We start from the raw sequence: 27,554 nt of genomic DNA, 5'->3' as shown, positions 1-27,554 counted from the left end.
GCAGGCCAGTGGAACAATGTTCCACAGGCGGGCAGTTCTAGGAAAGAAGCTTTGTTCATGGAATCTGCATTTAGATTTAGACATAGATAGGGAATGGGGGGAAATTGTTGATAGTGGTTGTAGCTAGTAGAGTTTTTTTTTTTTTTTTTTTTTTTTTTGACCGGGTTAAGTATAGAGTTATTTGTGAATCCTTGCTTGAATTTTGTTGAAAATTCAATTGGATTTTAAAAAAAAATTTTTTTTTAATTCAAACCAGGTTGATATAATACTTTCCATTAATCTAATATTGCTAACCGACATAAATTAATAAAATTTTGATTTTATTAATTTATAAATTTTTTAAATAATATGAATTTAGATAAATGTGTGAACGTGTGTATACCAATGTAACAATATGTGTACGTAAATAGTTAAATGATTGTTAAATTGTGTGTGGAAATGGTAGTTTTACCAGTTCAGGTTGGTCAGATTTGTCAGCAGTTGAATCAAATATATGTGAACGTTCTGGAAGAGGTAAAAGAGATTTGTGTGTTTGGGGAGGGGATATTATATAAGAGCTAAATGAACACAGGCTCTGTAAAAGTGTTGGGATGGGGGGGGTGGAGTAACAGTCAAAATCAGGGAAAGAATGATCAACATTTTTCAGTAAGAACACTTTCAATTTGGTTTTTACCTTGTAAAAATAGCCGTTAAGGTGTAAAAAAAACAAAAAACAAAAAAAAAATCAAAAAAAAATAGTTGATTTTGACAGGAGTAAATCAACTAACTTCTAAGTATATGTACATATACATTTTTAGCCATTTTTTTATCCATCTGTTGATAGCTCAGACGGTAACAATGAAGGCTAAAACACTAAATTATAACTAAGGCTGGAACACTGGTTTCGATTTCAGCTGATGGCACCAAAGTTTTTTGGGTTTTTTTTCACTTTTGAAATCATTTCTTCATATTATGTATGAAATAAAAATCAATAGAGAATTTGCTGTATAATAATAACTATGAAATCTTTGTGGATTAAAATATCATATTTAAGTGTATTTTATGTCCGGGCAACACTAGGCGGCCTACTAGTATATATATAATATTAAAACATTTAAAATTTGCAACATGCATAAAAAAAAAAAAATGTCATTGTATAAATACAACAAAAAACAACAACAAAAACAGAAAAAGTTTATTTAAAATCCCCCCATTTTTTTTTTATTATAAAGAAAAAAAAAAAAAAAAAATTGGGAATTGATCTGATCAGGAGCCATAGTTGATGGTGGCTTTCCACTGCATGTCCATATGACCGTTGGCTGCCTGCTCAGTTCAATTGAAATCCATTTGTTATTTACTCATTAGTTACCAACAATTATCACTTTCCTTCTTTGGAGGCCATATGTCGCATCAATTGATTTGTTAATTTTTCTAACCGTTTTATATCTTGTGCATGTTCTGTCCTGTATTGCACACACTGAAAAAAAAAAAAAAAAAAAATTGTGAAAACAGATTTGCCAAACTTTATCCAAAAGAAATTTAGAATATTAAAAAATCAGTTAAATACAGGGTACCTTGACAAACTAAACAAAAACTAATTAAACAAGTAATAATGCTATATTCTAGATGCTGAATTTGTCTCATTTGAAGGTCCTTGATAAAAGTGAAAAATCATATCTAATTTGCTTGGCCCCATTCTTCATCACTGCAACCCTTCTCTCAGATATGATGTTGCTAGTCTCAGTCTTTTTTATAAATTCTATTATTGCATGTATTTTTCAGAAATTTCTAATCTATTTCTTGCTTGTTGGATTTATTGATCTAGTGGCCTCCATTAATTCGCTGTTCTGATATCTCATTGTAATGTATATTCTTATTCCAGTAGTTTCTTTCCAAGAACTGCAAGGTTGCAGAACTCTTTTTGCTGACCGTTTTCCTTCTACATACAGCCTGGGTTTTTTTTTTTTTTTTTTTTTTTTAAGATCAATAATGATCTCCTGTTTTTATGACCATCTTTGATTTTTGTTAGTTCATTTCATCAAGTGGCTTCATGCCTTGTCCCGAATGATCTTCATGGAGAAAAAAAAAAAATTTGTTAAAACAGAAGAAAAACAGTTACATATTTTGAATGAGTTTTCTACGTTTATTGCCTAAAATACAGATGCATCTGTAAATTCATAAAATTTGCATAAATATTTCATTTTTTTTTTTTATTTAATATCTATAAAAAAAAAAACAACAAAAAAAAAAATTCTGGAAACCAAAATATCAAACTGTTGCAATTTTACAGTTTCAGGGATTAAAAAAAATTGTAATGAAGCCTATTTGTAACTAAAAAAAAAAAAAAAAAAAAAAAAATTCAGGATCTTATAATTTTTTGAAGTCTACTTGCTCTTATGATAAAAATGTGTCATACGAATATAGTGGAAAATCATAATATTTATAAGGAATACATGAAACATGACAATCAGTAGGGATGGCATATATATATATATATATATATATATATATATATATACTAGCAAAAGTATCCGTCATTGACTGGGTTCAAAAACAGCCTACAGAAAATGAATTCTGATTTATAAAAATATGATAGGTTATGAAAAGGAAGGGTTGTAAAGAGATAGCTTCGAATTTGGGGGTATCAAAACCAAAGCAAAATATGATGAAAGTAAAAATAAAATAGATAAACCCCATAATTTATTGTACCATAACTGTTCACACTGAAACACTTATCACAATATTCTGTGGATCTATATTAAAAAAAACCTTGTTAAACTTTGTGACATATTTCCATTCTAGGGAGGTCATGTGCGAACGAACACCCCACAATTTTATTATACCATATTTCTTCAAACCAAAACATAATTATGAAAGTATACTTACGCAGATAGATATGAAAAGTCTTTATTAAAGTTTGTGCCTATTTCCATTCTATGGAGGCCAGGCGCGAACACAGACCCCACAATTTTATTATACCATCCCTATTTAAGTTAAAACATACTTATCAAAGTATTCTTATGTACATCTATATCAAAAACACTTGTAAACGTTTTTTTTTTTTAATTTTTTAATTTCCATACTTTGTGAACCATGCGCGAACACAGACCCCACAATTTTAATGAACCCCCGTTCTGCCAGATCAAACATACCCATTCCTGTGTCTCGATACATCTATCATTATATGTAATCAGTTTTTTAAAATAGTCAACCATATAGGAGCCTATTCGTGACCAGACACACACAGACATTCAGCTTTACATTATATATAACAAAATCAAGAGGTAAAAATTAAGATTACAAACTAAGAGCCTCTGTAAACTTAATGTGAATATAAATATTAATATTTATATAGTAATTCCAACCAAATAAAAAAAGCTCAATACAACCAAAATAGGGAATAGGGCTCGTCATAAAAGAACACAATTTAAGACTGTAAATTACTATTTCTTCGGGACAAGATCAAAGTGTAGTATCTGTTCTTCAGGTGCTGCACTTCTATTTCTTGTTCTTTCGGTGGAGGAGAAATCCTTCACGACTGAGACAATTTTTATTTTTGTACCTTTTCTCCACGTTAAAAAACGACCCTAGTGTCTAACTCTGTCCCGTGGGGAGGCATAGTAAATAGGTACAATTTACAAGAATTTATTGTTTAGCAGGACACTTAAAAATCTTAATATTTCTTTTTGAGAATCCTGTTGAACAATAAATTCTTGTAAATTATAATTTACAGTCTTAAATTGTGTTTATATATATATATATATATATATATATATATATATATATAACTAGCAAGATTTTATGTAGATTCTTTTATTTTGCTTTCTATAGAAAACAAACATCAAACACATGGAATTAAAAAGAAAATGAAGGTTTGTGTGACCAGCTTCTTTCAATACTCACTTCTATAAATTTATTATGAACAAAGAAAGAGAGGCATAATCTTAAAAACAGCAAAGAATAATCACGAATGTAATTTTTATTTTTATGAGCAAAGAAGGGGCTTTAATCTTAATTGATAATAAAAATATAGGAAAGAATATCTTTCATTTTTAATAGACACAAAAATATTATTCCCTGATTCTTAATATTTTTTTTTTTAACTAAAATAAGAATTATAGGGACATTATTATTGCATAATAAGTATATGATTTAAATGTTCCAAGTTAAAAAAAAACAACAACAAAAAACATTTTAATTCATACGAGCTCATTTTAAAGCATTCTCTTGATAAAGTTAAGATAATTTCAAATAACTTCTTTAGTGAATGGTTTCACCATCAAATTAAGCTAACAAAAAAAAGTTAACATTCCAAATTCTCTTTATTGCCCCCCCCCCCTCGGACCAATGAAAATCTTTGTAGGTACATTCCTCTCTAGGTAAATGTCAAAACTAGTATTGACACTTAAAAAAAGTTATTTTCTTTCATAATGTCTGCCATTTGTCCATTAATTAAGAGGATACACAAGAAAAAGAAAAAAGTTATTTTTTTGTAATATATACTTTCTTTTTTTTTTCCTTATTCATAAACAAAAAAAAAAAAAAAAGGGGGAGGGGGAGGATGTTAATGTCTTTTTTTTTTGTGCTTAAAAAAAGATCGATGGAGAAGCCTATTGTTTTAATGAAAATCGCCCCAAGTCATCAAGTCAATCGGCATGTCATGAAGCTACTTGATATAAAAAAAAAATTTTTTTTAATTTACTTTGCGGTTAAAACCTACACAATGATAAATGTAAGATTGATAGATTCCAACCCAGAAAACAGCAATTCTTCCCCCTTTGTCAGAAAAATCACTTATGCAAGGTGAGGACTAATGGACAAAAATAAAGGAAGTGAGGGTTATGATATTGCCAAAAAATAAACCTAATGTCAACATTCTACTCTTCTTTTAATGGTTAATATTAAACCTGATGTTATTTCGAAATCTCGATATTTATTCGCCTCACATAAAACATCTTTAGTTTGTTATCAAGAGAATGTTTTAAAATGGGCAGAAACAATTGTAGGAATTAAAATGTTCTTTTGAAACAAATTTGAAATTATATATATATATGCACACATACACGTCAGTGTTTTTATGTGTAATAGAAAAATTTATCAATAATTATATCAACTCTGACTTGTGCGAATTTAAAGGAATTTAAGATATTATTGAATGAAATAACAAAATTCAATTTCTGACAAAAAAACTATTTAGTCTTATTTGGCTTATTTGAACTACTGTTCTCATCTTGAATGTTATTTGCACAATGTTTAGGGGGGGGGGAGGGGGCGTAACCTCCACCCTTCAGGAGTTCGACAGAGAGATTGCCAAAGTTTGACAGAGAGATTGACAGAGTTTGACAGAGAGATTGACAGAGTTTGACAGAGAGATTGACAGAGTTTGACAGAGAGATTGACAGAGTTTGACAGAGAGATACATCTGAAGAGTTACATCGACTGAAACTTGTGAATAACACTCATGATGAAAACAGTAATCTGAATTATCAATCCCATCTAAAAATTCAGAAACAAAAAATTCTTTGCATGCCAAATGTGTCAGTATTTATTTTTATTCTAGAAAATGTGTAGTCGAGAATAGATAAGGATTGACCCATAAACAAGATGGACTGAACAAACATGTTCATGTATCACTGAGAGCGATAGGAAATTTGTAACGTTTTTAAAGATAACTTTAATCTATTTCCTGAAGCAAATTTGAATGTCAGTTAAAAAAAAAGGTCTGAAAATATTTGCCTTAAAATCTAAATGAACATTTCTAAAATTAGAATATGTTAATTTCATCAAATTAGGAAATGGATTATTTTGATTACCTAATAGAAATAAGTAACTTAAAAAAATAAAAACTTTTTTTCACCTCAAACAAGCCATATTGCTAGTTGGAACGTAAGAGGCTATAGGATCATGTCTAACACGGAACTGGGGGGGGGGGGGGGGCTCAGAGCAGCGAGGTATTCGTTCACATTACATTTAAACTTCTGCAAGGTAGTACAGTACAGTCAGGGAAACAGGTTATAGGGAGGGAATTCCAAAGTTTAGCAACCCAAGGAAAGAAATGATAATTGTGGAAAATTTTCTGGCATCTAAAAACCTAAACAGTGAAGAGGTAGAATTTTGCTGCTGGTTGGGTTAAGTCTGAAGTATTTACGTTAAGGGGACACAAGCATTACAAATTCATCAGAGCATATTCCATTAAAGTACTTGTAAAGCAGATGCAGAGATGCAGCATTGTGGTGATGGGACAGGGTTGGAGGTTGGCCGATAGTGCAAGACCTATTAGATTTGAGACTCTGTTTTGGACCCTATCTAAGAGGGAGAAACTAGTGGTAGATGTACCGGCCCAAATGCGGCAACAATAGTCCATGCATTGGTGAATTGTAGCTTTGTAAAGATTTAGGATACTCTATGGTGCCAGTATTTTTCTAGCACAGTAGAGGGAGTCCACCTTCTTTGCAATAACCATGGCAATGTCCTCTTGCATTTGTTCTGATTCATATTACTTGTGAATATTAATCTGAGAAGTTTGAAGAATGGGTTCTCAGATAAGGTGTTATTTATCATGGCAATCTGTGGTGGAGAAGGATTTTCATAGGTGTTAATAAAGGTAAGAAGCTTAGTCTTAGTAGCAGCAATGTTACTATTCACTTATGGCCCTATTCCACTACTGACTGAATGTCGGTTTCTGCCATTGCCTTGGATACGTGTACATTCTTCCTAGCTTTTCTGAGTAAAACATGACATTTTAGAAGTCTGTTAAAATACGAAGCATGATTATTTGTTTAGAAGTAAAATGCAGACACTAAAGTTTATACTAACCAGTCAAGTCTTTGAGAAATGTTTACATTTTAGGGGGAAGAGCAAAGAAGCATCTAGTTGAACACCAAGTTATGACTTGGAGGTAGCCAGATATTTGTTTATTTAAATTTCTGGATGTTTGTACGATCAAGGAAACAGGGAGTAGAAAGGGAATTCTAAAGGCAAATGGTCCAAGCAAAGAAGCTTTCAAAGTAGAAAATCGTCTAGCATTTAGGGGCCTTTACAGTGAAGAGGTGGGATTTTGCTGCCAGTTGGATGGGTTTGGAGTATTTAAATTGTGGAGTACAAATACAATGTGTTTCTCAGAGCACATTCCTTAGAAGTACTTGTAAAACAGGCATAAGGATACAATACTATGATAATGCAACTGGGGCTGGAGCTTAGCAGACAGTGTGGGACCTAATAGATTAGATTAGAGATTATTTTTTGCACTCTGTCCAATGAATTTTAGAACTAATTTTGCCAAGGTAATGTTTTCATTTCTATATAACTAGTGGGGGTACCTGGTGTTTCCCGGGTGCTTGGAGGTGTGTGTTGAGCACAAAAAAGTGTTAATAGGCAGGCAGGCTCGAATCCATGACGCAAAGGTGGAAAAGAAAGTGAAAGAAAATATGACACCGCTACGCTATGAAGCCATAGGAAGTGAAAAGCGTTCAAATTAAGCGATGTCAATCAAAAAGTTGACTTGCTACATGAAGGAGTTCACACAGGTAGAGAAATGAACATTGGCTGAAGGCCAGTTCAGCTTTCCGCCGTTTCATTTATTTGTTTCCCCATGATATTGGGGAAAACAAGCTCCTCCGAAAATTAAAAAAAAATCATTTAATAGATTTTGATTAAAATAAGAATTCTAGACATAAGGTATAGTATGTTGATTTTTATCTTTGTAGGGGGCATAAAAGCGGTGAAGAACTGTTTGTGGAAATTAATTTTAACTGTCTTGGGATGGGTATTCTTCCAAGTTTACTGACAAAATGTTGTAAATAACTTCCAAAACTTTCAATCTTTTAATCCATACAGATTTGCTTAAAATTTTATAGCCAATTTACATTACTTACTATTCATCAGTTTAGATGCTTCCAAATTTCCATGGGTCACACATGACTGCAAATACTAAGAGTAGTAGTAATATTAAGAGAATTTTTCAATTTTCAGACATCTTTGCAAAAGTTGATATCATTTCGTTAACAGGCACAAAGTCTCCTTTATAAGAAGATCCTTTATAAGAAGATACTTTGAAATCAATGGCCAAAGCTGAAAGTGCAAAAGGTAGTTTAGGGAAAAATAGGTTTTTAGAAAGATAAAAATCCATAAAAAGGAATTACTCCCACCCCTCCCTATCTTGTTTATACATATTTCTTTCTCCCAACAGAGAAATGATAATATATAGAATAAAAACCTTTAACTAAGGAAACAGATGTTTTCAAGGTAAGGATGCTGAGAAATATGGGAAGGGCCGGCTCATGTATTCTACAAATAACACTCACACTTTTTGGTGTTTGGAAGTAGAAGGCAGTGTGTGTGTGTGTGTGTGGGGGGGGGGCAACTTTATACTACAGCCTCTCATCTCTCAACTACAAAAAAGTACACAATTGTAGTTTACTACAGAAACCAATCTATGCATTCTACACATCCCTTCCTTAAGTTAAAAGGATCGAATACAATTTTTAAAGGTAACACGGATTTAAAAAAAAAAAAAGGCTAATCTGGAAACCCTGAACAAGAATATGAATGATCTCTCTTTGCTGTAGCCCCGTTTTTTAGTATTATAATAATAATAATAATAATAATAATAACAATAATAACAATAATAACAATAATAATAATAATAATAATAAGAATAATAATAATAATAATAAGAATAATAACAATAATAACAATAATAATAATAATAATAATTATAATAATAATAATAATAATAATATGATTATTGTTGTAATGGTGCGAAAAAGGAATTCATAATTCTAACTTGATGCGGTTCATCACTGAAGGAAGCGAAACATTCTGTTAAAGAAAAAAAAAAAAAAAAAAATTAAGAAAAAAAAAAAAAAAAAATGAAGAAAAAAAAAAAAAAAAAATGAAGAAAAAAAAAACATTGTCTGCCAAGTGGTGCTAGACTGAAAGAGTAAAGTAAAGATCATCTCTGACAATGTGATTTTTTTTTTATTGTATTGAACTATGTAGCAATATTACTTTAGTAGCACTTATCAATTTAATTTGGGTAAGTTCTATATTTAAAATACAATGGACATTATTTCCATAGAAATGTTAATAAACTCATTTGATGTGTGTTATTGAGTTTTCTCTCTAAAAACTAACTTTTTTTTTTGTTATACAGAAAAATATCAGCCTCATCATATTTGTTGATTAAATAAATTTCTCCTTGCATAGAATTTCCACAGGTCCTGCTAGTTTATATACTGACTTGGAAAGGGGGGTGCGCTCTGCGTTGCCTGGTTGAGGAAAAAAAAAAAAGTTTGCCAGGTGCGAACTCGCACAGCATAAAAGTCTATAAAGCGAGCACCCTATCCGTCGGATAAAGATTCTAACGATTCTATCATATTGTAAATGCATTTATTTAAAAAAAAAAGTTAGAAACTCGCGTCTGCGCATGCATGTTTAACATTTAGCACAGTAGCAAAGATTTTTTACATGACTACCTTACCCCCCCCCCCAAAAAAAAAAAAAAACATTTCTGCATGAAATAATTGACCAATTTTTCTAATTTTTTGATATAATTTGTCTGAGAAATCACTCTTTCTTATGATATCATGTCCATGCTGCAATGATACGGATGACAAAAGTTTTTAGCAGACATACGAACACACACAGACATTTGAGATTTATATAAGATACGCTAAACCATTTTGTATTTTACTTACTTTCTAACTTCCCACTGCAGGAAAATGTGACAAGTTCAGAAGCCGGGAGAGAGTCAAGCTAGCACCTCTAAAGATGCACTTCGGCCTATTAAGAATTACCTACATTCTCTAGTAAGGGTGCCTCAAGTAGCAAGCAATAACTTGCTTCACCCAAAAGATGAAAGGAAACTAGCTGGGAAGGTGGACCGCCTAGAAATCCACAAGACAAATCAACTATACCTCAGCCAACAAGATAAAAGCCATATCAGACATTTAATTATTGACCTTTTTTACTGGAAAGAGATATGATATATAACTACAGGTGTAAAGAGCTCTAAAATGGTTCATGAAAAAGAAAATAATAAATTTTAAAAAATGCAACAATTTTTGATTAATCAAAAGCAAAAAGCTGTCAACATTACCATTAGTTAGTGTAAAAATTTTAAATTAATGTTTTACATATTTATTTTAGAAATTATCTCGTTAGTGCTCCATGAAAAATCTTTGCCCTGCTAAGGAGCTCCATAATATTCTTAAGTTTGGGAAACCCTGGCTTACACTGTTGGCTTTGGGCCGAGGGACCCCCTCCCCCCTACCTGAGGACATTTTGTGTTGGTATGTACCTTATCACTTAACACACACAAAAGGAAAAAAAGAAAAAATAAGATTGTTTGATCAGTGAAGATGGTGATTATGTTGGTGACATCATATTAAGCACTAAAGAAATTCTGACTTTACCCATATTAAAATAAATTGTTTCAAAATCGAATTCTGTACGATTTTATTTTAAATAATAGGGAGGGGGTGTCTTAAAAACAAAGAAAAATTAATATTATGAGAGAGAGAGAGAGTTGTTGAAGGAGAGGGAGTGAAAGCGCCACCAAATTAAAAAAAAATTGTTTTTAAGAACTCCTTTCACAGAGAGAGAGGGAGAAATTACCTCCCTCTCTTTATAAACTTTTATGCCTTTCTCATATGTCTCATTGGTGTATCTTCCTAAGATATACAAGCTGAATTTAAGTTATATCCCTTGATAATTAACTAATATAGTTTAAGACTTCTGTAATTTATCCTTATTTTTTAATTACTTTTAATTATTATTAATACTGACGAAACTATTGCAAATATACAGAAAAAAAATGTGACAACAAAACTAATAACAAAACAATTTATTATAAAACGTTTTAAAGGGTAGTTATGAAATACTCATAGATAGATGCCTAATTTTCATATGTACTATATATATATTACACAATATTTAAAATATATGTATTAATTACAATAACTTTAAGCCATTCAGATAATATGGAAGTGATAAATGAAAATAACTTTTGCATTTATTCATTTTTTTTTTTTTTTTAAACAAGCAAAATGTGCTCCTCCATTGTTTGCATGTTTTTGCTAGTATATATAATGTAAGTGTTGAGTTTTTTAACAAACAGCAAATTGTGACGATTTTTTTATTAACCCATCTTCCCAACAGAGGTAGTAATGCTTACGGAGATGGTCTTATGACAACAGAACATATAGTATCTTACCCTCTGATCCCAGAAAAGGCCATTAAAATATATTATAATGCAATTACTTGAAGTAATAGTATAGTTTCTGCTTCAAACAGATAGATACCAAATCTCCATTAGTAATAAATAACAAACACAACTGTTATTTTATTGTGACCAGAATAAAATCTTAAAAAATGTTGTCAATATAAAACGAATGTGTAAAAAATTGTGCCTATCCCGTTTAGCTTGGTGGTTCAAAGCATGTCTCAAACCAGAGATTGAGTCTCACTTTGGCCTTCCTTTTAAAAGTTAAAGTTGACAATTCGTCCATACAGTAAATTAGTTTCAGTTTCAGACACATATCTCCACTACTAATAATAATAGATATCAGATCCAGACATAAAACAAAGAAATTGTGCACAGCAAACAAGGCTGTCGAGAGTAAAATTAACTGGTTTATGAGCGAATTATTTGGGTTATAGATTATATATTATCTATTACTAAAAAAAAAAAAAAAAAAAATGAATCTTTAGTTTTGCAAAAACATGCCCATCTACATTAAAATAAAATGCTTTAAATAATCTATAAAAGTGAAATTGTCTGTGTGTGTGTGTGCATACATTTCCCTACCAAACTACTATGTCGATTTTCAGTCTACAGACTTGAGATTTGACATAAGGAGTATTCAGATTTGAGAAATCTTTTTAATTAGTTTTCAGACAGAAATTTGGCTGTTAAGGGGTCAAAGTTTAAAAAATTTTACCTTTGCGGTCTACCAAACTATTCAGCCAATTTTGGGTCTAAACACTTGAAATCTTAGATGCAGGTTACCTGGACACGAGTCAAACTTTTTAATAAACATACATACATATATATATATATATATATATATATATATATATATATATATATATATATATATATATATGCGCTTAAAATTATGAACAGTACATAGGGCCCGAGCAAAGCCGGGCTGAACTGCTAGTATTTTATATGATAGAAATTATTACTGGTCCTTAGGTCGGAGTTAAAGTCAAAATGAGTGGTGTTTGGATTGCCAACTTGATAGCTTACTCATTTCACTTACCTACTCCCCAGGAGGACAGATTCAGGATCAGGAGTGGTTTTGAAAAACCAGCACACTATCATCATCATTCTCCAGTATGGTGAGTTGCTCAGAAGATTAGAGAAAGGTAAAGACTGGGAGGATGGACCTCTTAAAACTCACCAGAACCATATCTCAGACCAACAGCAACAAAGTTACTGTCAAACTGATTGTAAAGGATGTCTACTCCTATAATATGTCCAGATGAGATAAAGTGAATTATCCATTTCAAGATCTCCAAAAATGAGGCAAAGAGTGAAGGGACGATTCAAAGAAAATTCTGATCTAGTCTGCCGATAGTGTCAGGAAATGGAAGGAAAAATAAAGTAAGCTGCATATACTTTGCTGTTACTTTATCTCCTCCTTAAGAAGTAGAATAGACATTTTAAGATTCTGCCAAACTATTTTAGCATCATATTACACTTGATGTCTGCAATGATGATGCAAGTGAATTACTTTGAAACAATATAAATATAAACATGAAGAATTTTTTTTTTTTCTATTTTGGGATTAAAGATGGACAAGTAAATGAGAAAAAAAAGTACAATTTAATAGCAGAATCAGATTTAAGTTGGAAATAAAGGAGGGGGGGGGGTGAAATCAAAAACAATATTTCCTTGCTTTCATTACCGCCATGTGTTATTTAAGATAAGATTACAAGAGAAAAATTACAAGCGATGACTTTTTAGGAAAGAATTAAGACGAAAGATATGGGATACTGTTTACATTAACTTGATGTACGTACATAGAAACCACAAGTACTAATGGCTTTCTCCTTAATTACAATTCCCACTTCCCCCATAACAAATATAAGATAGGCTTAATAAGTAATTTTGCCTCCAATTACCTACATCTGTACTTCCTATTTTTTTTATATAAAAGAACTTACCAATATTAAATTCTCAAACTAACAACAACGTTAACTGTTTCTGCCAAGAGAAAAATGGGGGAGGAATGGGTAGAGATAGAAAGGAAGATAAAGAGAGGTAGATTAAGAGCAATAGAGAGAGATGTAGAGGAGTACGGAGACAGAGTATGAAAGGTAGAGAGAGAGAGAAAGACAGAGAGAGAAAGGATGGGTAGACAGAGAGAGAGAGAGAAAGGATGGGTAGACAGAGAGAGAGAGAGAGAAAGGATGGGTAGACAGAGAGAGAGAGAGAGAAAGGATGGGTAGACAGAGAGAGAGAAAGGATGGGTAGACAGAGAGAGAGAAAGGATGGGTAGACAGAGAGAGAGAAAGGATGGGTAGACAGAGAGAGAGAAAGGATGGGTAGACAGAGAGAGAGAAAGGATGGGTAGACAGAGAGAGAGAGAAAGGATGGGTAGACAGAGAGAGAGAGAAAGGATGGGTAGACAGAGAGAGAGAGAAAGGATGGGTAGACAGAGAGAGAGAGAGAAAGGATGGGTAGACACAGAGAGAGGGTGGATAAAGAGGGAGACAGACAAACAGAGAGAGAGAAGGGTTGGATAGAGATTTTGTGATTCATCCCTCTTTCTTTTGTCTTTATTTTTAAAAATTCTATAACGTTCTTCTTGCCATTGAACTCTAATAAATGCTGGAGTTTTTGTGGATTTACATCTATCAAACTACAGCAATACACATCATATTAGGTTGACAGGAAAGTTTTTGTGGAATTTTTTAATTTTGATTCCAAATGATGTATTTTCAAATAAATTTTCATTATAATATCTTTACTTTATATATCATTTTAAGGCGCGTTTCTCGCTCTATCTAATCGTTTATATTATAATCGTTTTAAAACAATTGTCTTTTTGTATTTTTTGAATACAAGATGTAAAAAAAAAAAGCAAATTTGCACAATTTTCTTATTTCAATTCAAGCAAGGCCAAAAAACTGCTGAAACAGCTTGTGATAGCGATGACGCGTTTGGCCCAGGAATCACTACTAAATGCACAGCACAATAGTGGTTTAAGAAATTTTATGGCGGTGACGAGTCTTCATGAGAGCGTAGTGGTTGGCCATCAAATGTTGGCAATGATTAATTAAGAGCTTTAGTTGAAGCCAATCCACGCACAACTGTTTGAGAACTTGCCTCTGAATTAGATGTAACATAATTTCCAACCAATTGAGAGATTGGAATGATAAAGAACTTAATGAATGGGCGCCTCACAATTCTCCTCCACAATGCCAACTGCACGTTGCTAAACAGACCCTGCAGAAGTTGAACAACTTGGGCTATGAAACTGCCTCATCCGTTATACTCTCCAGACCTCTCACCTACCGACTACCCCTTTTTCAAGCATCTCTACAACTTTTTACGTCAGAAATGCTCTAAAAGTCTAAGCGATATCAAAAACGCCTTCAACTTCATCATAACCAGAACGCAAGATTTTTACATTACTGACATAAATACACTTGGTTTGCGTTGGCAAAAGTGTGTCGATTTTGATGGTGCTTATTTCGATCAATAAATTTCTGTTTGAGCTGAGATATGTTCATCTGAAATTAGAAGTTAAAAAAGGCAAGAACTTTCTTGTCAACTTGTGATACCTAAAGAAATCATGTTAGTTCCAAGAAAGATCCCCTTGATTTAACAGAACTAAACTAAAATGAAAAATATAAAAACCAAACTCACAAATGAGTGGAATGTGTAAAAAAAAAAAAAAAAAAAAAAAAAAAAAAAAAAAAAGGTTTATCTTGTCTCTTTCCACAAAACAAAAAACAAACACCAGTTTTTGCCAAAAATTGTTAACCCAACTCTTCATCCCAAAGGCGAGAAAGCCAACTACAAAATTAAAACTGTAGACCCCCCACCCCTTACGACATCCACCTGTTTCACCAAAACTTATATTGTAATTAAATATTTGCCACTTATAATTCTGCGATTATCTGTCCTTTGTTAATTCTTGGATCCTATATTTTGTTCACCTCTATACTTGGCTTACTTAAAAGGTCACTGTAGTCTTGCATATGCAGTGCTCTTTAATGAGGAAAACAGTTTGAGAATAAATAATGTAAGAACCATTATGAGTTGCAAATAGTTTTATACATTTGAAGTTGTCCATTAATTAATGGCAAGAGTTCTTCAATACCTAATGTAAATCACCTGATATTTCTTTCTTTAATACTAAAATTATGCTTCATTAGGTTAAATGGACAAAAAAGTTAAATTCAAATAATGTTTTACTATTGACTAAATATATATGGCTTATCAGATTGACATTGACTGACTAAGTAGCCAATCAGAGGTTGAGATTAATTATCTAAATCAGGAAAGTTGTATATGTAACAGTTACTGCAATCAAGCCACTACAACACACACACACACACACACACACACACACACACACACACACACACACACACACACACACACACTTTCACTCCAATTCCTTGATTTGCATACAAGTAAAGAAAACCTGGCAGTATACAGATGCAATAACTTCTAATTTGAAAGTTTTGGGTCATTCTATTTGTTTTGTTTTTTTTTTGTTTTTGTAACATACAGGATGTTGCAGAATTTGATATTTGACAAAAAAGGCAAGAACAAAAGTTATACACGCAGAGATCTGACAGTAAATTTAGCAACAGTTAGAGTTACATATATTATTTTTCAATGTAACTGTTGCCAGCAGAGATGACCATTTCAAAGAGCCCAAAATGAGTTGCTCCGTTTTCTAGGTACGTGGCTGTAGACATTTCATAGTCATGTGGATGGTGCATGACTTTTTTTCCAACCGTTCTTTCTAGTATGTTTGCAAAGCTTGCTGCTACACTGGATATTCAAATTTTGACAGATTTTTCAGTGGAGATATTTACGCACTCTATTGTATCATGATTTTTATAAAATACTAACCTTCAAATGGCATATGTCAATGCATAAGCCTAATTGAAGTTTTAGTTTACTAATTACAGTTATTTAAATAAATCTACTGTTGCAAATTTCCAAAACATTGAAAAAATTTGAATTTCATCTATTAGTAATGCATTGATTTCCGATGGAAAAGAATACCGTTCAAGCAAAGCACTACTTCATCAGAAACAACTGTTAAGAGGTAGTATGCAGACTTTAAATGCGGTTGTACAGACAAATGGGGCTGGACACTCATATCACCCAAACCCAACAATAAGCCTGGAATTTTTTTTTTTTTTTTTTTTACAAGGGAGTCACCACTTATCAAAGACTGAAGGCCACTCGACGATAAGGGTTAAACTTGAACATAAATTAAAGTTGCATGAGATAGCACAGAGGAGTTTTATATATCATATTTTGCACAAACATTTTCCAGTGACAAAACGGTGTTCAAAGTGGGTGCCATGTTTGCAACAGTTTTGATGCAGCAAAAGTTTTTGCATCAATATGTGATAATGGATGAAACCTGGACCCACCACTTCACTTCAAAGTGGACAGTAGCCGATAAAAGCTGTCAAAAATAAATAAATAAAATCAGGCAAGGTTTTGGCCTCTGTATTTTGAGATGTACAAGTTATTTTGTAAATCAATTTCCTTCCTTGACAAAAAAGAAAAAGAAATAAAACGGCCACAAATAAATACTAAAGTTTTGTCACCAAGAAAATGCACCATATCACAAACCTATTGCAATGATGGCAAAAAAAAAAAAATGCAATTCCTACCCTTCACATTTGCTCTAGGGAAAGATATTTGTCTCCAATGAGATTATATCAGAAATTAATACATTTTGAGGCAAAAAAAAAAAAAAAAAAAAAAAAAATTGTTAGAGAAATCAGTCTATCACCCAAGAAGGAACTTATACTGATGAAGAAAATTGAATTTTGCCTAAAAGTTGCTTTCTTATAAGTTAGGCCCGGGATTTATTGTGCATATGTTAAAGAAATATAAGAGATGAATAACAGTAGGCAATGAAAAAAGGTGGCTATAAAAACATTTAGAGATCATTCGATGTGAGTTTGTCTAGATATGAAGTGCTTTGGTCGATCATAATATTGTTCAAACTAAATTGAGAGAGTGAGTTAATGAACATAGCAGTCTGACACCCCCCACTTCTGCCTCCCAACAAAGCAAGAGTACATTTTTATCTTTCTAAGATCTCTGTAACAGTCCAAACATTTCCTTACATTCATGTCTCCAGTCTGTAACAAGTCATTGTAATTGATTTTATGTTCAATTGATTCTGTCTAAACAGCAAAGACCATTTTTAGACTTCACTGGCAGCCTAGCAATGGAAACAAGGACTTTCTAATGCAACTTACTAACCATGCACATTTTGACTGCTGCATCTACCACTAGTCCCTCACTTTTAAGTAGGGCCCAAATAAGAGTCTCAAATATAAATAAGTCTCACATCATTGGCCAAGCTCCAACCTCTGTTCCATTGCCACAATATTGCATCCCTGCACCTGTTTTACAAGTAATTTCATGAAATATGCTCTGATGAACTCATAGCACTTGTGCTCTCCCAACTAATCTGATACACAGCAAAATCCCACCCCTTCATTGTTAAGGTCCCTAGATGCCGGAAAGCCTTATACTCTAGGACTGTTAGACTTTAGAATCCCCTACCCTGTCTCTTGCTTTTCCGACTACTAATCTGCAAATGTAATGTGAACAGACATCTCACTATTCAACTTTATAAAGTTTCCAGTTAGATGAGATCCCAAATAATAGCTCCTTACGTTCCAAGCAAGAGCAATATGTTTTGATCATAGTGGAAAAATTAAAACAAAAAAACTTATTGAATACTAGCTAGTTTTGTCGGATTAGTATCTATTCACAAAGTTCGCTACTTGAAATAACTTAAAAATTAATTTAAAATAAACATTTTATACCTAACTTTATTGTAAATGTGAAACACTTTCTTATTTATTTATATAAACAATTAAAAACATTAAATTTTAACGTGTTCTAAAACCATTTTTTATGTTTATTCAATACTTTTAAATTCCTAAGAATACTTCCAAAAGCTTTAATACTAATTCTTATACCTTTAAGCGAACACACTTTCGCTCACACCTCGTGCATTTATCAACAACAATAGTAGCATGCGTTGAACATAAGGATTTTAATTGCGAGGAAAAAAGAGGACAGTCAACAGAACACTTTCACTTCCCGAAGATGGACCTGTTATAGTCCGAAATTGATCAGATATATTTCAACTTAAAAAAAAAAAAATCCATTGTTCTTAATATTTTGCATCTTTAATGTGTTTTAAATACAATCATTTATTCAATATTATTAACATTTTAGTAATTTTGATACAAATTTATGTTTTAAATGTGAAAAAAGAAAAAAATATTTAACATTTCAATTGAATTTTTTTTTTTTTAATTGCATTTTCATCCCAAATAAGGAACAGTACCACTTTGCTGTATGGGGCTACTATCAGGGACATAAGTTGCAGGGATACTATGTAGGGAGTTGAGCAGCAAGATATCCACTGATATTACGCTTGAACTTCTGCATGTCAGTACAGTTGGGAAAGCAGGAACTTGGAAGTCTAGTATTTCTGGGGAAGAAACTTAGAGTAGAAAGCTTTCTTATATCTAAGGATCTCTATTTTGTAGAGGTGGCTGCTTGTCGGTTTTGTCGGGGAAAATAAAATGCAATTTTTGGAAAATCAAGAAAGGAACATTTGGACACAAATGCTATTTGTCCAGTAAATAAAACAATATTGCAAAAAAATTTATTTCTTATATTAAAAACAGAATAATAAATAAATATGAAAGTTCCATTTTCAAAACAAATATGCAAATTAGTTATCCTTGAGACAGATATCACATATTCATAAGCAGTACAAAAAAATATTGTGCGTATATTGTGTAAACTTAATTTAAAATAGGGAATTTTGACTTTACCATTAGTGCTAGCAATTCATTCAACTTTTGCATTTATTCATAAATTTTTAGAGTGTGTCATGAATAACTAAGTGCTTAATTGGTTGAATACCAGACTAAGTAATACTAAAGAAATTTACTACTTTTACATATAAAGAAAGATAAAGGATATACTTTTTACAAATTCATTCTTTTCAATTATATCAATATAAATATAATGAATTTTATATTGTTGAGCATTATTCATGCATTTAGTATCAATCAGATGATTATTGTTGGCATTCCCCCTTCCCTGACCGGTATCTTTCAAGACATAGCGAGACATTTATACATATATATATAATTCAAAATGGCGTAATGGAAACATAAAGGTATTTCTACTTTCTCTTTCAATTGTCGGATTTTAATCATGTCAAAATGCATTTTATTTCCTTTTGACAGATTGATGGTTGCTATTTCTTCTGATGAGTTAAGGGCATAATAGATTCACTGATTGATATAATAATTAAGTGATTGATTTTGCACTACGAAACAGATACTGTCAAGAATTGTAAATGTCAACTGAATTAAAGGAATAAATTATAAGATGGTCAACATCATGAACTTTGGAATATAGTCTTTTGTCATTTATTCACTATATTGCTCTAATTACATTGAGCTTCTTATATAAGGATTGGTATATTATTATAAGAAAATATATTTCCACAGAAATATATATATGTGTGAGAGAGATGCAGTAAATATAAATGTTTCACAAAGTTCATCCTAAGAATAAAGAAAACGTTTTTTAACATCATGGGAAAGCTCTAAAAACCATGGAGCTTGAGTCAACAATTGCATCTCAAGAATTAAATCAAAAAGTTACTGAAGTTTCATCATCTTAACACTAGTAACAGTAAAGCAGAAAAAAAATAATTGGATAAACTATAATTAAATTGTGCTCCTCCTCTGAATAGTGGAAATAATATTGGGAAAATGGACTAGAGAATAAAAATAGTCGTTTAACTATCAAATGATTGAAAACAATCTCGCCATCGACATAAAGGATCAAGTTAAGCAAGGGATCAAATCGGCAGCAAAATTTAACTTATATCCAATTCAACTGTTTCATCCAGGTTAATTCTTTAATTTTTGCTTCCACTGTAATGATAGCTGTTGAGTCTGTAATATATTTTTGCCTGAAAAGAAAATTTAGGATGTTGAAAATACTGATTTTTTTTTTTTTTTAAAGATTTTTAGATGCCAATTGCTTTTTTGTTAATAATGCAGACACTAAAATGTTTTGCATAAGAACAGTAGCCAATTCTGTAATATTGTTCTTTCTCTAAGAAAATCTAAGAATAAAAATTTTTTTTTTTAAATCGTTAAAGTTTCAGTAGTCAATGAAAAAGTTCATCTACAAAAATTAAAACAAAACAAACATCTTTTTAGCTAGATGATAAAGTTGTTTCCTTAACTTTTGAGTCAGCAAAAAGCAGTAAAAAGCTAAAAATATTAAAAAAACAACAGCCGTATACTGTGGCACTCATCTAACTGCCTTCCTCCTTTGGAGGAAGTTTCAATGGGAATATCAAATTCATAAATGGTCCCCAGTCACTTGTATATCCCTGTTAAGAGAGATCACTACTATCTATGAGAGATCTTCATCAAAAAGAATGAACAAAAAGTCTGAGAAGAATATATCCATGTCAAAAGTTCATATTCATCCACAATTTATTAAAAAATAAAAAAAATAAATAAACTTACTTTTCATAAATTTCTAAATCATTAAATAATCAAGTATTTTTGAGAAGGGGCAGTGTTCTCTCGAAATTATTAGATGTTCCACCATCCCATATATTTCTTTAATATCTTAGCAACATGTCTCATCTTTACTGATTTGACATGTGAAAAATTTCAGATTCATAGATTATGTGAAGATTAATAAGCCATATATAGTCTTCAATTGTTTTGTTTACATTCTTTCTCCATTCCATTTTCTGCATTGCTATCAGCCTTCATAAACATCTTAATTATTTACCAGCAATGTTTTCAGCAAACTACTAATCTCTTTTGAAGTTTGTATATTTTTCATAAATACCTACTTAAAGTATATATTTTTAAGACAAATATCTTTCTAACCTTTATATACAGCCATTTTTTTCAGCTAACAGGCTCATCATTTGTTGACCTTGCAACTCTGGTTTGTGGTAAAAGAAATTTGGTTAATTCTCTTAAATATTTATAAACTAGTGAAATTAAAAATTCCACCAAATGTAAGCGATGAGAAACAGTTTTGATAAACACTGCTTGTCAATTTCTGACTTCAAAACCAGAAGTCCGCACCAAGTAGACTTGTGCCCTAAATTGTCTTTTATTATATGATTATTTGCTTCATAGATGCAGTTATGTCCTTTGCATTTGTTACATTCTCTGAAAATGCATCCAAAATTATCTCAATTTTATCAATGTAGATGAGCATTTTGTTTTTATTTCATCTCCACCAAATTCTGGTTGCACCAGTTTAAAGATTTTTCATAGAATTGATTTCATCAACTAAAATAGATTTGTACTTACCACAGTGTCATCTGTAATTTTTACTTTTAATTCACCAGTACAATGTCTATATTTGATGACAAAGCGACACTGAAAAAAAAAAAAAAAAAAAAAATTAAAAATAATTTTTTAAAAAAGTAGAAATAGTTCCTCAGTGTAAGCATTGTGTAATTTATAAGTTTTAGAAGCCAACAATATATTTTTAAAAATCAAGGTTTAAAAAACTATGGATTTTTCTAGTGACACCATTACAAAAAAAAAAAAAAAAAGTTACTAAACCTGAAGGAAACGATATATTATTGAAACGAAGTGGATTTTAAATAAATATATTTAATACATACATTAAATATTTATTTAATACACACATACATACATTGTTTTGGTTTCTAAACTTACAAATAAAAAATACACTAAACCAAATCAAGATGTAAAACCCTTTTTTTTTTTATAATAGACAACATATAAAATAGAGAATCAGTTTTTATGCTCTTTCACAAAAAAAAAGTGAAAGCTGTTCTGCTATACATCATCTGTCTTGTGATCTGGATGACCGTTGGGGCATCAAAGATGACCCGGCAACCATCTTTCTTGAACCCTCCCGCTCTTCTGCCTTCATGAGCATGCTACTTAGCACCAGCCCTGCCCACCTTCAGATGTTGTCCTCCCATCTCTATTAACCTCACATTTGAAAATTCAAATATCTAAAAGTTTTTATCATTATTGTGACTGTTTTCACTTTGCTAGAGTGATCTTTGTAGACATGCATGTTACATGTGTACACGTAAAATGTTATGAGGAGATCCATTTTATGTTTTAATTTTCAGTATTTACTTCAACAACACTTAATATGCAAGTAGAGATAGTTAGATATGAAAATTAAACTACATAGAATCTTCCATGTTTCTTTCCCGTAAGGAATCATCAGGCAAAAATGCATAGAATTTGTATTACCTGTTTTTATATATTCATGTAGTGTTTAGTTTAGCTAGCTAACCAATCAGATTCAGTTTTATTTCCTGTGAGTAGAAGTGTTCATTAGCCAATGGCTGGGCTTCACTCAGACATAGGAAGTAGATATAAGCCAAACCTTTGTTTGAGTGAAGCATGGCTATAGGTTAATGAACATCCACTCACAGACGGGAATAAAAATGAATCTGATTGGTTAACTAGCTAAACTAAAGATCATATGAACACAACACAAATTCTATGCATTTTATCCTGACAATTCCTTATGGGGATGAAACGAGCAAGATTCTGTGTAACTTAATTGCCATATTTTCATAACTTATAATATATAATCTTTTCTCCATTTTAGTTATAGTTTTATAACCATTTGGTTCAATTAATAATTTAATGACCAAATGGACCATAAAAATAAAAATATAATCTTCAAAATCCTTTTAATAATAATAAAATTAAAATTTTAATTACGTAATTAAAAGTATAGGGTTTAAAGATGTTAATTTTGATTTTCCAAACATAATGCACCACTGAATCATCTTTCGAAAAAACATAAATATTTTCTTATACAAAATTAATTGAAGAAAATACTCACTAGATTATAATTTACGAAAGGAGGTCACGTCTATCTTTTATTTGAGCGACTTTTACATGCTATTTTCGCAGTATTTCCTGGTCTCCACGTGTTTGTTTGGCTTTTCCGTATAAAAAACAAAACTAATCCCGGAGTAAACGAGTCTCCCTGGCACTCAGGCCGGGAGGTTCAGAAAAGCAATGAGGTTTGATCAATGCGGGGAAAACCCATCATATCAGACAATTGCTATTCATTTGGACACCCCCTTTTTATGGGGAGCTGGTTTTCCCCAACATCTTGGGGAAACTGGCTTGCAGCCAAAGTTAAGTGCTGAAAGTGCAAATTTCATTCCTGTATGGTGTGATGTTTGATCTCATTAAATTTACACACCTGTCACTTAAGTTTTTCATCTTTTAATTTCAATCATTCTCACTTCTCTGCCTTCGTAGCGTTGCAGCAAGTTATCAGGTTATTGACCTCAAGGCTTCAGGTTCAAGCCTATTTACCTACTAAAACTGTTTTTTCTTTTACACCTCAAAACAACCGGGCAATGCTGGGCATATCCGCTAGTATAATCTATAAATATAAAAGCGAAAATGTTTGCGCGTGTGTGCGTGTGTGCTTTCATGTATGTCCAAGAAAGGCTTTTTTTCCAAGAAACGATCGATCGCCTCACAACTTCTTAAAACATTTCATATCGCGCCTAAATGATAATATCTACGAGTTAACAACCAGGGGTCGCCTGTCTATTTAATTTGCCCGACTTTGAAAAGATAAATATTAACAATTTTCGATCGCCGCATGTGCATTAAAATTTTTCGTATAAAAAAAACGAATAGACTTGTGGTAAATAAAACACTGTCCCGCACTCAAAGTTGACGTCATTAACTTGTCAAAAACAGGCACTTGCCAAGTTGCACGTTTTTTTTTTTTTCACACTATTATTTTCCAACTGTGCGTCAAGGCTTCGTTTTTTTTGTTTGTTTTTTTTTAAAACAACCAACGATTTTTGTTTTTATTTACCCAAAAACACACACACACCTCCAAACACCCCGGCAACGCCGGGTACCCCCCACCCCCGCTAGTCTATCTATAAATATAAAAGCGAAAATGTATGTATGTATGTATGTATGTATGTATGTGTGTGTGTTCGCTTTTTCTGTGTGTCTACAAAAGGCTTCTTTCAGAGAAGCGGTCGGTCAGTTCACAACTTTTTAAAACTTTTTATATCACATACAAATCGTAATATCTCACAGTTAACAACGAAGCTCGCCTGTTTATTTAATTTGGTCGATTTCGGGAAGATAAATATTCAATATTTGTCGTTCGCCGCATGTGGGTTAGTCTTTTTCCTATAACATCTTCGGGGGGGGGGGGGGGAAAAAAAAGCGTTCAGCAGTAAATACTATCCCGTAGTCAAACCTGACCTCATTAACTCATTAAAACGAGCACCTGCTAAATCCAACTAATTAAATAAATTCAAACGTGTTTCCGCTAGCATCTCGCGGTGGGGCAATGGTTAACGTCACACGTTTTTTTTTTCACACTTTAATTTACAACTTCGCCATAACGGTTCAGGTTCGATCCTCATACTTACTTTTTTTTTAACCCCCCCCCCACACACCTGCAAACACCGGGGCAACGCCGGGTACCCCTCGCTAGTCTATAAATATAAAAGTGAAAATGTATGTATGTATGTTCGCTTTTCCTCAATGTCCACGAAAGGCTTCTTTCAAACAAGCGCTTGCTCGCTTCACAACTTTTTAAAACTTTTTATATCATCTATAAATTGTAATATCTACGAATTATCCACGGAGCTCGCCTCTCTATTTAATTTTATTGACTTTCAAACCTTAATTATTCCACATTTCCCGCATCGGCACGCGTTACATTCGCTTTTCGGTATAAAAAAAGCGAACTTTGACTCTAATCACAGGCCCAGAGCCAGTTTGGTCAATGTCGACTTCGTCATATCAGACTGTAGGGAGCGGGTTTTTAAAAACAAACAAACCCATTTATTCAAAACTGTCCCGCACAAAATAACTGCTGAATACCTATCGCCGTCACGTCAATCAAAAACGCGCACCTGTTTTTTTTTAAAAACACTTTACTATTTTCCAACTGCGCGTCGTCAACGCTTCGGCTTTTTTTCACATACCCCGAAAAACACCCGGGCAACGCCGGGTACCCTTCGCTAGTATATATATATATAAAAGGCAAAATGTGTGTTAGTGTGTGTGTGCTTGTATGTCTTGCAAAAACTTTCCACACAGGCGATGGATTTTCACCAGATCGGTATCATTTTGAAGCTCGAACCTTCGGATGATAAATATCGAAAAATTGGCTAAAAACATTAATTCTTTCACCCTCAACAGGTCTATTTTCTACAGAGAGGGTAGCAAAAATTTTTTCCATCATTTTCCTTTTCTACTACTACTACGACTATGGTTTGATGTTTGACCTAGAAAACGTTGACGTTAGTTTAACCACCTGCTGTTTTTTTTACACGTTTAATTTTGTCAGTTCTCAGTTCTGTTTCTTTAGTGTCGGAGTAACATGTCAGACTATTTCTTCCGCCTTAGCCTCAAGGCTTCAGGTTCGAGCCTACCTCCCTACCAAACTTTTTTTTCTTCTTTACTTTTACACCTCCAAACACCCGGGCAACGTTTTTTTTTTTTTGTTATTTTAAACAGGGTTATTACTTTGCCATTTTGTTTTGATCTATCCCCCTTCAAACACGCACACCTCCAAACACCTGTGTAATGCCGGGTACCCCCGCTAGTCTAATATATAAAAGGCAAAATGGGCGCAAGCGTTTGTGTATGTCCATGAAAGGCTTTTTGTTTTGGGCTTCTTGCGTCGGTTAGATTCCGGGAGAAGTTTTCTTATACTACCTATATCATAATATCTCAGATTTGCAAACGGACATTGTCTATCTTTTTTTAATAGTTTTAAAAAATTCCCTTCTTTCGAGTGTTTGTCTTTCTCATATAAATATAGCGAAATTAATCGAAGCAAACACAAGTACCTCCTGGCCGGGACGTTTTGAAGTCAATTAGGTGTGATCATTGTGGGGGAAACTCTTCATATCAGACAACTTCTATTTATTTGGACACTGTCAGAGTTCCCCCCTTTTTGGGGGGAGTTGGTTTTCCCCAACATCATGGGGAAAGAAATAAATAAAACGGCAGAAAGCGGGAAGCTTAATTGATTTAAAAAGCAATCTTCATTTCTGAGCGTGTGTGATTCTTAAGTTAATTACCAACTCATTCATTTTGCTATCCGTTATAGCATAATAGTTAGCGGGAAAGACTAATTACCCTACATTTTCGCATTTGATTCCACCTCTCTCTCTTAAAATTTCTTTTATTTCGTCTTTGTGCCAATATTCTCCACCCAGGCAAAGGTTAATTATCAACTCTTTTTTTTTCACGTCCTTTTCCTCCTTCACGGTACGGGTTCGAGCTTGCCTGCCTACCTAGAGCCATCGTTTTTTTTTCTTTTTTTTTTTTTTTAACACACATAAACACCCAGGCAACGCCAGGCACCCCCACTAGTGTAATAATAAATACGAAATCTGCATTAATCAAAATATCACATGTAAGCATATTTCACGACTGGGTAATGCCGAGCAGCCTGCTAGTTTTATATATATCTCAAAATATTCAGATGAAATAGATCACAGATTATGGAATCTTGTGGTATCAAGTCTTACAAAATATTCTTGGGAGGTAATATTTTTATACAAGACAATCCCAGCCAAAGAAGAATTGCTCAATATTATACAAGATAGAGCAAAATAAAATTTATAGTTTTTTTTATTTTATATTTAAATTTCATTCAGAAACAATTTTTCAAAACAAAAAATTGATTATTTGAACAAAGAATACAATTCAAAGTAATTTTCTTAATCCATGGATTTTCGATATAGGCTCATCTCTTCAGAGGAAAGTCATTAGCAAAATATTAAGTCTGGTTTGATATAATTTTGCTGTTCAGCACATACATAGAAAATATATTAAAAGATCAATCTTTGTAAGAGACATAGAGAAAGAAAATAAGGGTTGAAACAAAAGTGAGATTTTGGTATCCGAATGGAGTAGTAATCCTTGAATAGAATGGGATGATGATATTAGATTCCAAATTGCTTGGAGAAGTCCACGTTGAAGGTAAATTACAATTATTTTCATCCAGAGTAATTGGTCATGATCGTTTGGGAATAGAGAATTACAGATTTATTCTGCCTCTTTTTTTTTTTTTGTGTGGTGCAAGAACTGTAAAAAAATATCCTTAAATAGTTGTTTTCTTTTATAAGGTACAATTCAATCATTTAAAATGAATATTCCAATATTCTTGATAAATCAAGATAGTTGGAATATAAAAAAGTTCAAATCCGATATTTTAAGGGTGGATTTGAAATAAAAGAGAAAAATAAAAGTGGAAAGCT

The 27,554-nt window shown here is 32.3% G+C and overlaps 1 protein-coding gene across 1 annotated transcript in view; it reads right to left on the bottom strand.

Annotated features, from left to right (window-relative positions):
* Positions 1 to 1,160: 1,160 nt before the first annotated feature.
* LOC145260602 (signal recognition particle 9 kDa protein-like) overlaps positions 1,161 to 27,554 on the bottom strand; it is a 69,676-nt gene continuing 43,282 nt past the window's right edge. Inside the window, exons 2-3 of the mRNA XM_080118895.1 lie at positions 21,595 to 21,663; positions 1,161 to 1,456 (exon numbers count right to left, since the gene is read on the bottom strand). Of these exons, the coding sequence (XP_079975021.1) occupies positions 1,358 to 1,456; positions 21,595 to 21,663 (168 nt within the window). The 3' untranslated portion in view covers positions 1,161 to 1,357. The remainder of the gene's footprint in view (positions 1,457 to 21,594; positions 21,664 to 27,554) is intronic.

This window comes from Euprymna scolopes, chromosome 36, assembly GCF_053919585.1.
Source record: "Euprymna scolopes isolate OS-2025 chromosome 36, ASM5391958v1, whole genome shotgun sequence".
In the NCBI taxonomy this organism is placed as follows: Eukaryota; Metazoa; Mollusca; class Cephalopoda; order Sepiida; family Sepiolidae; genus Euprymna; species Euprymna scolopes.
Note: the sequence above shows the minus strand (reverse complement) of the source record. Positions and strands in the feature narration are given on the sequence as shown.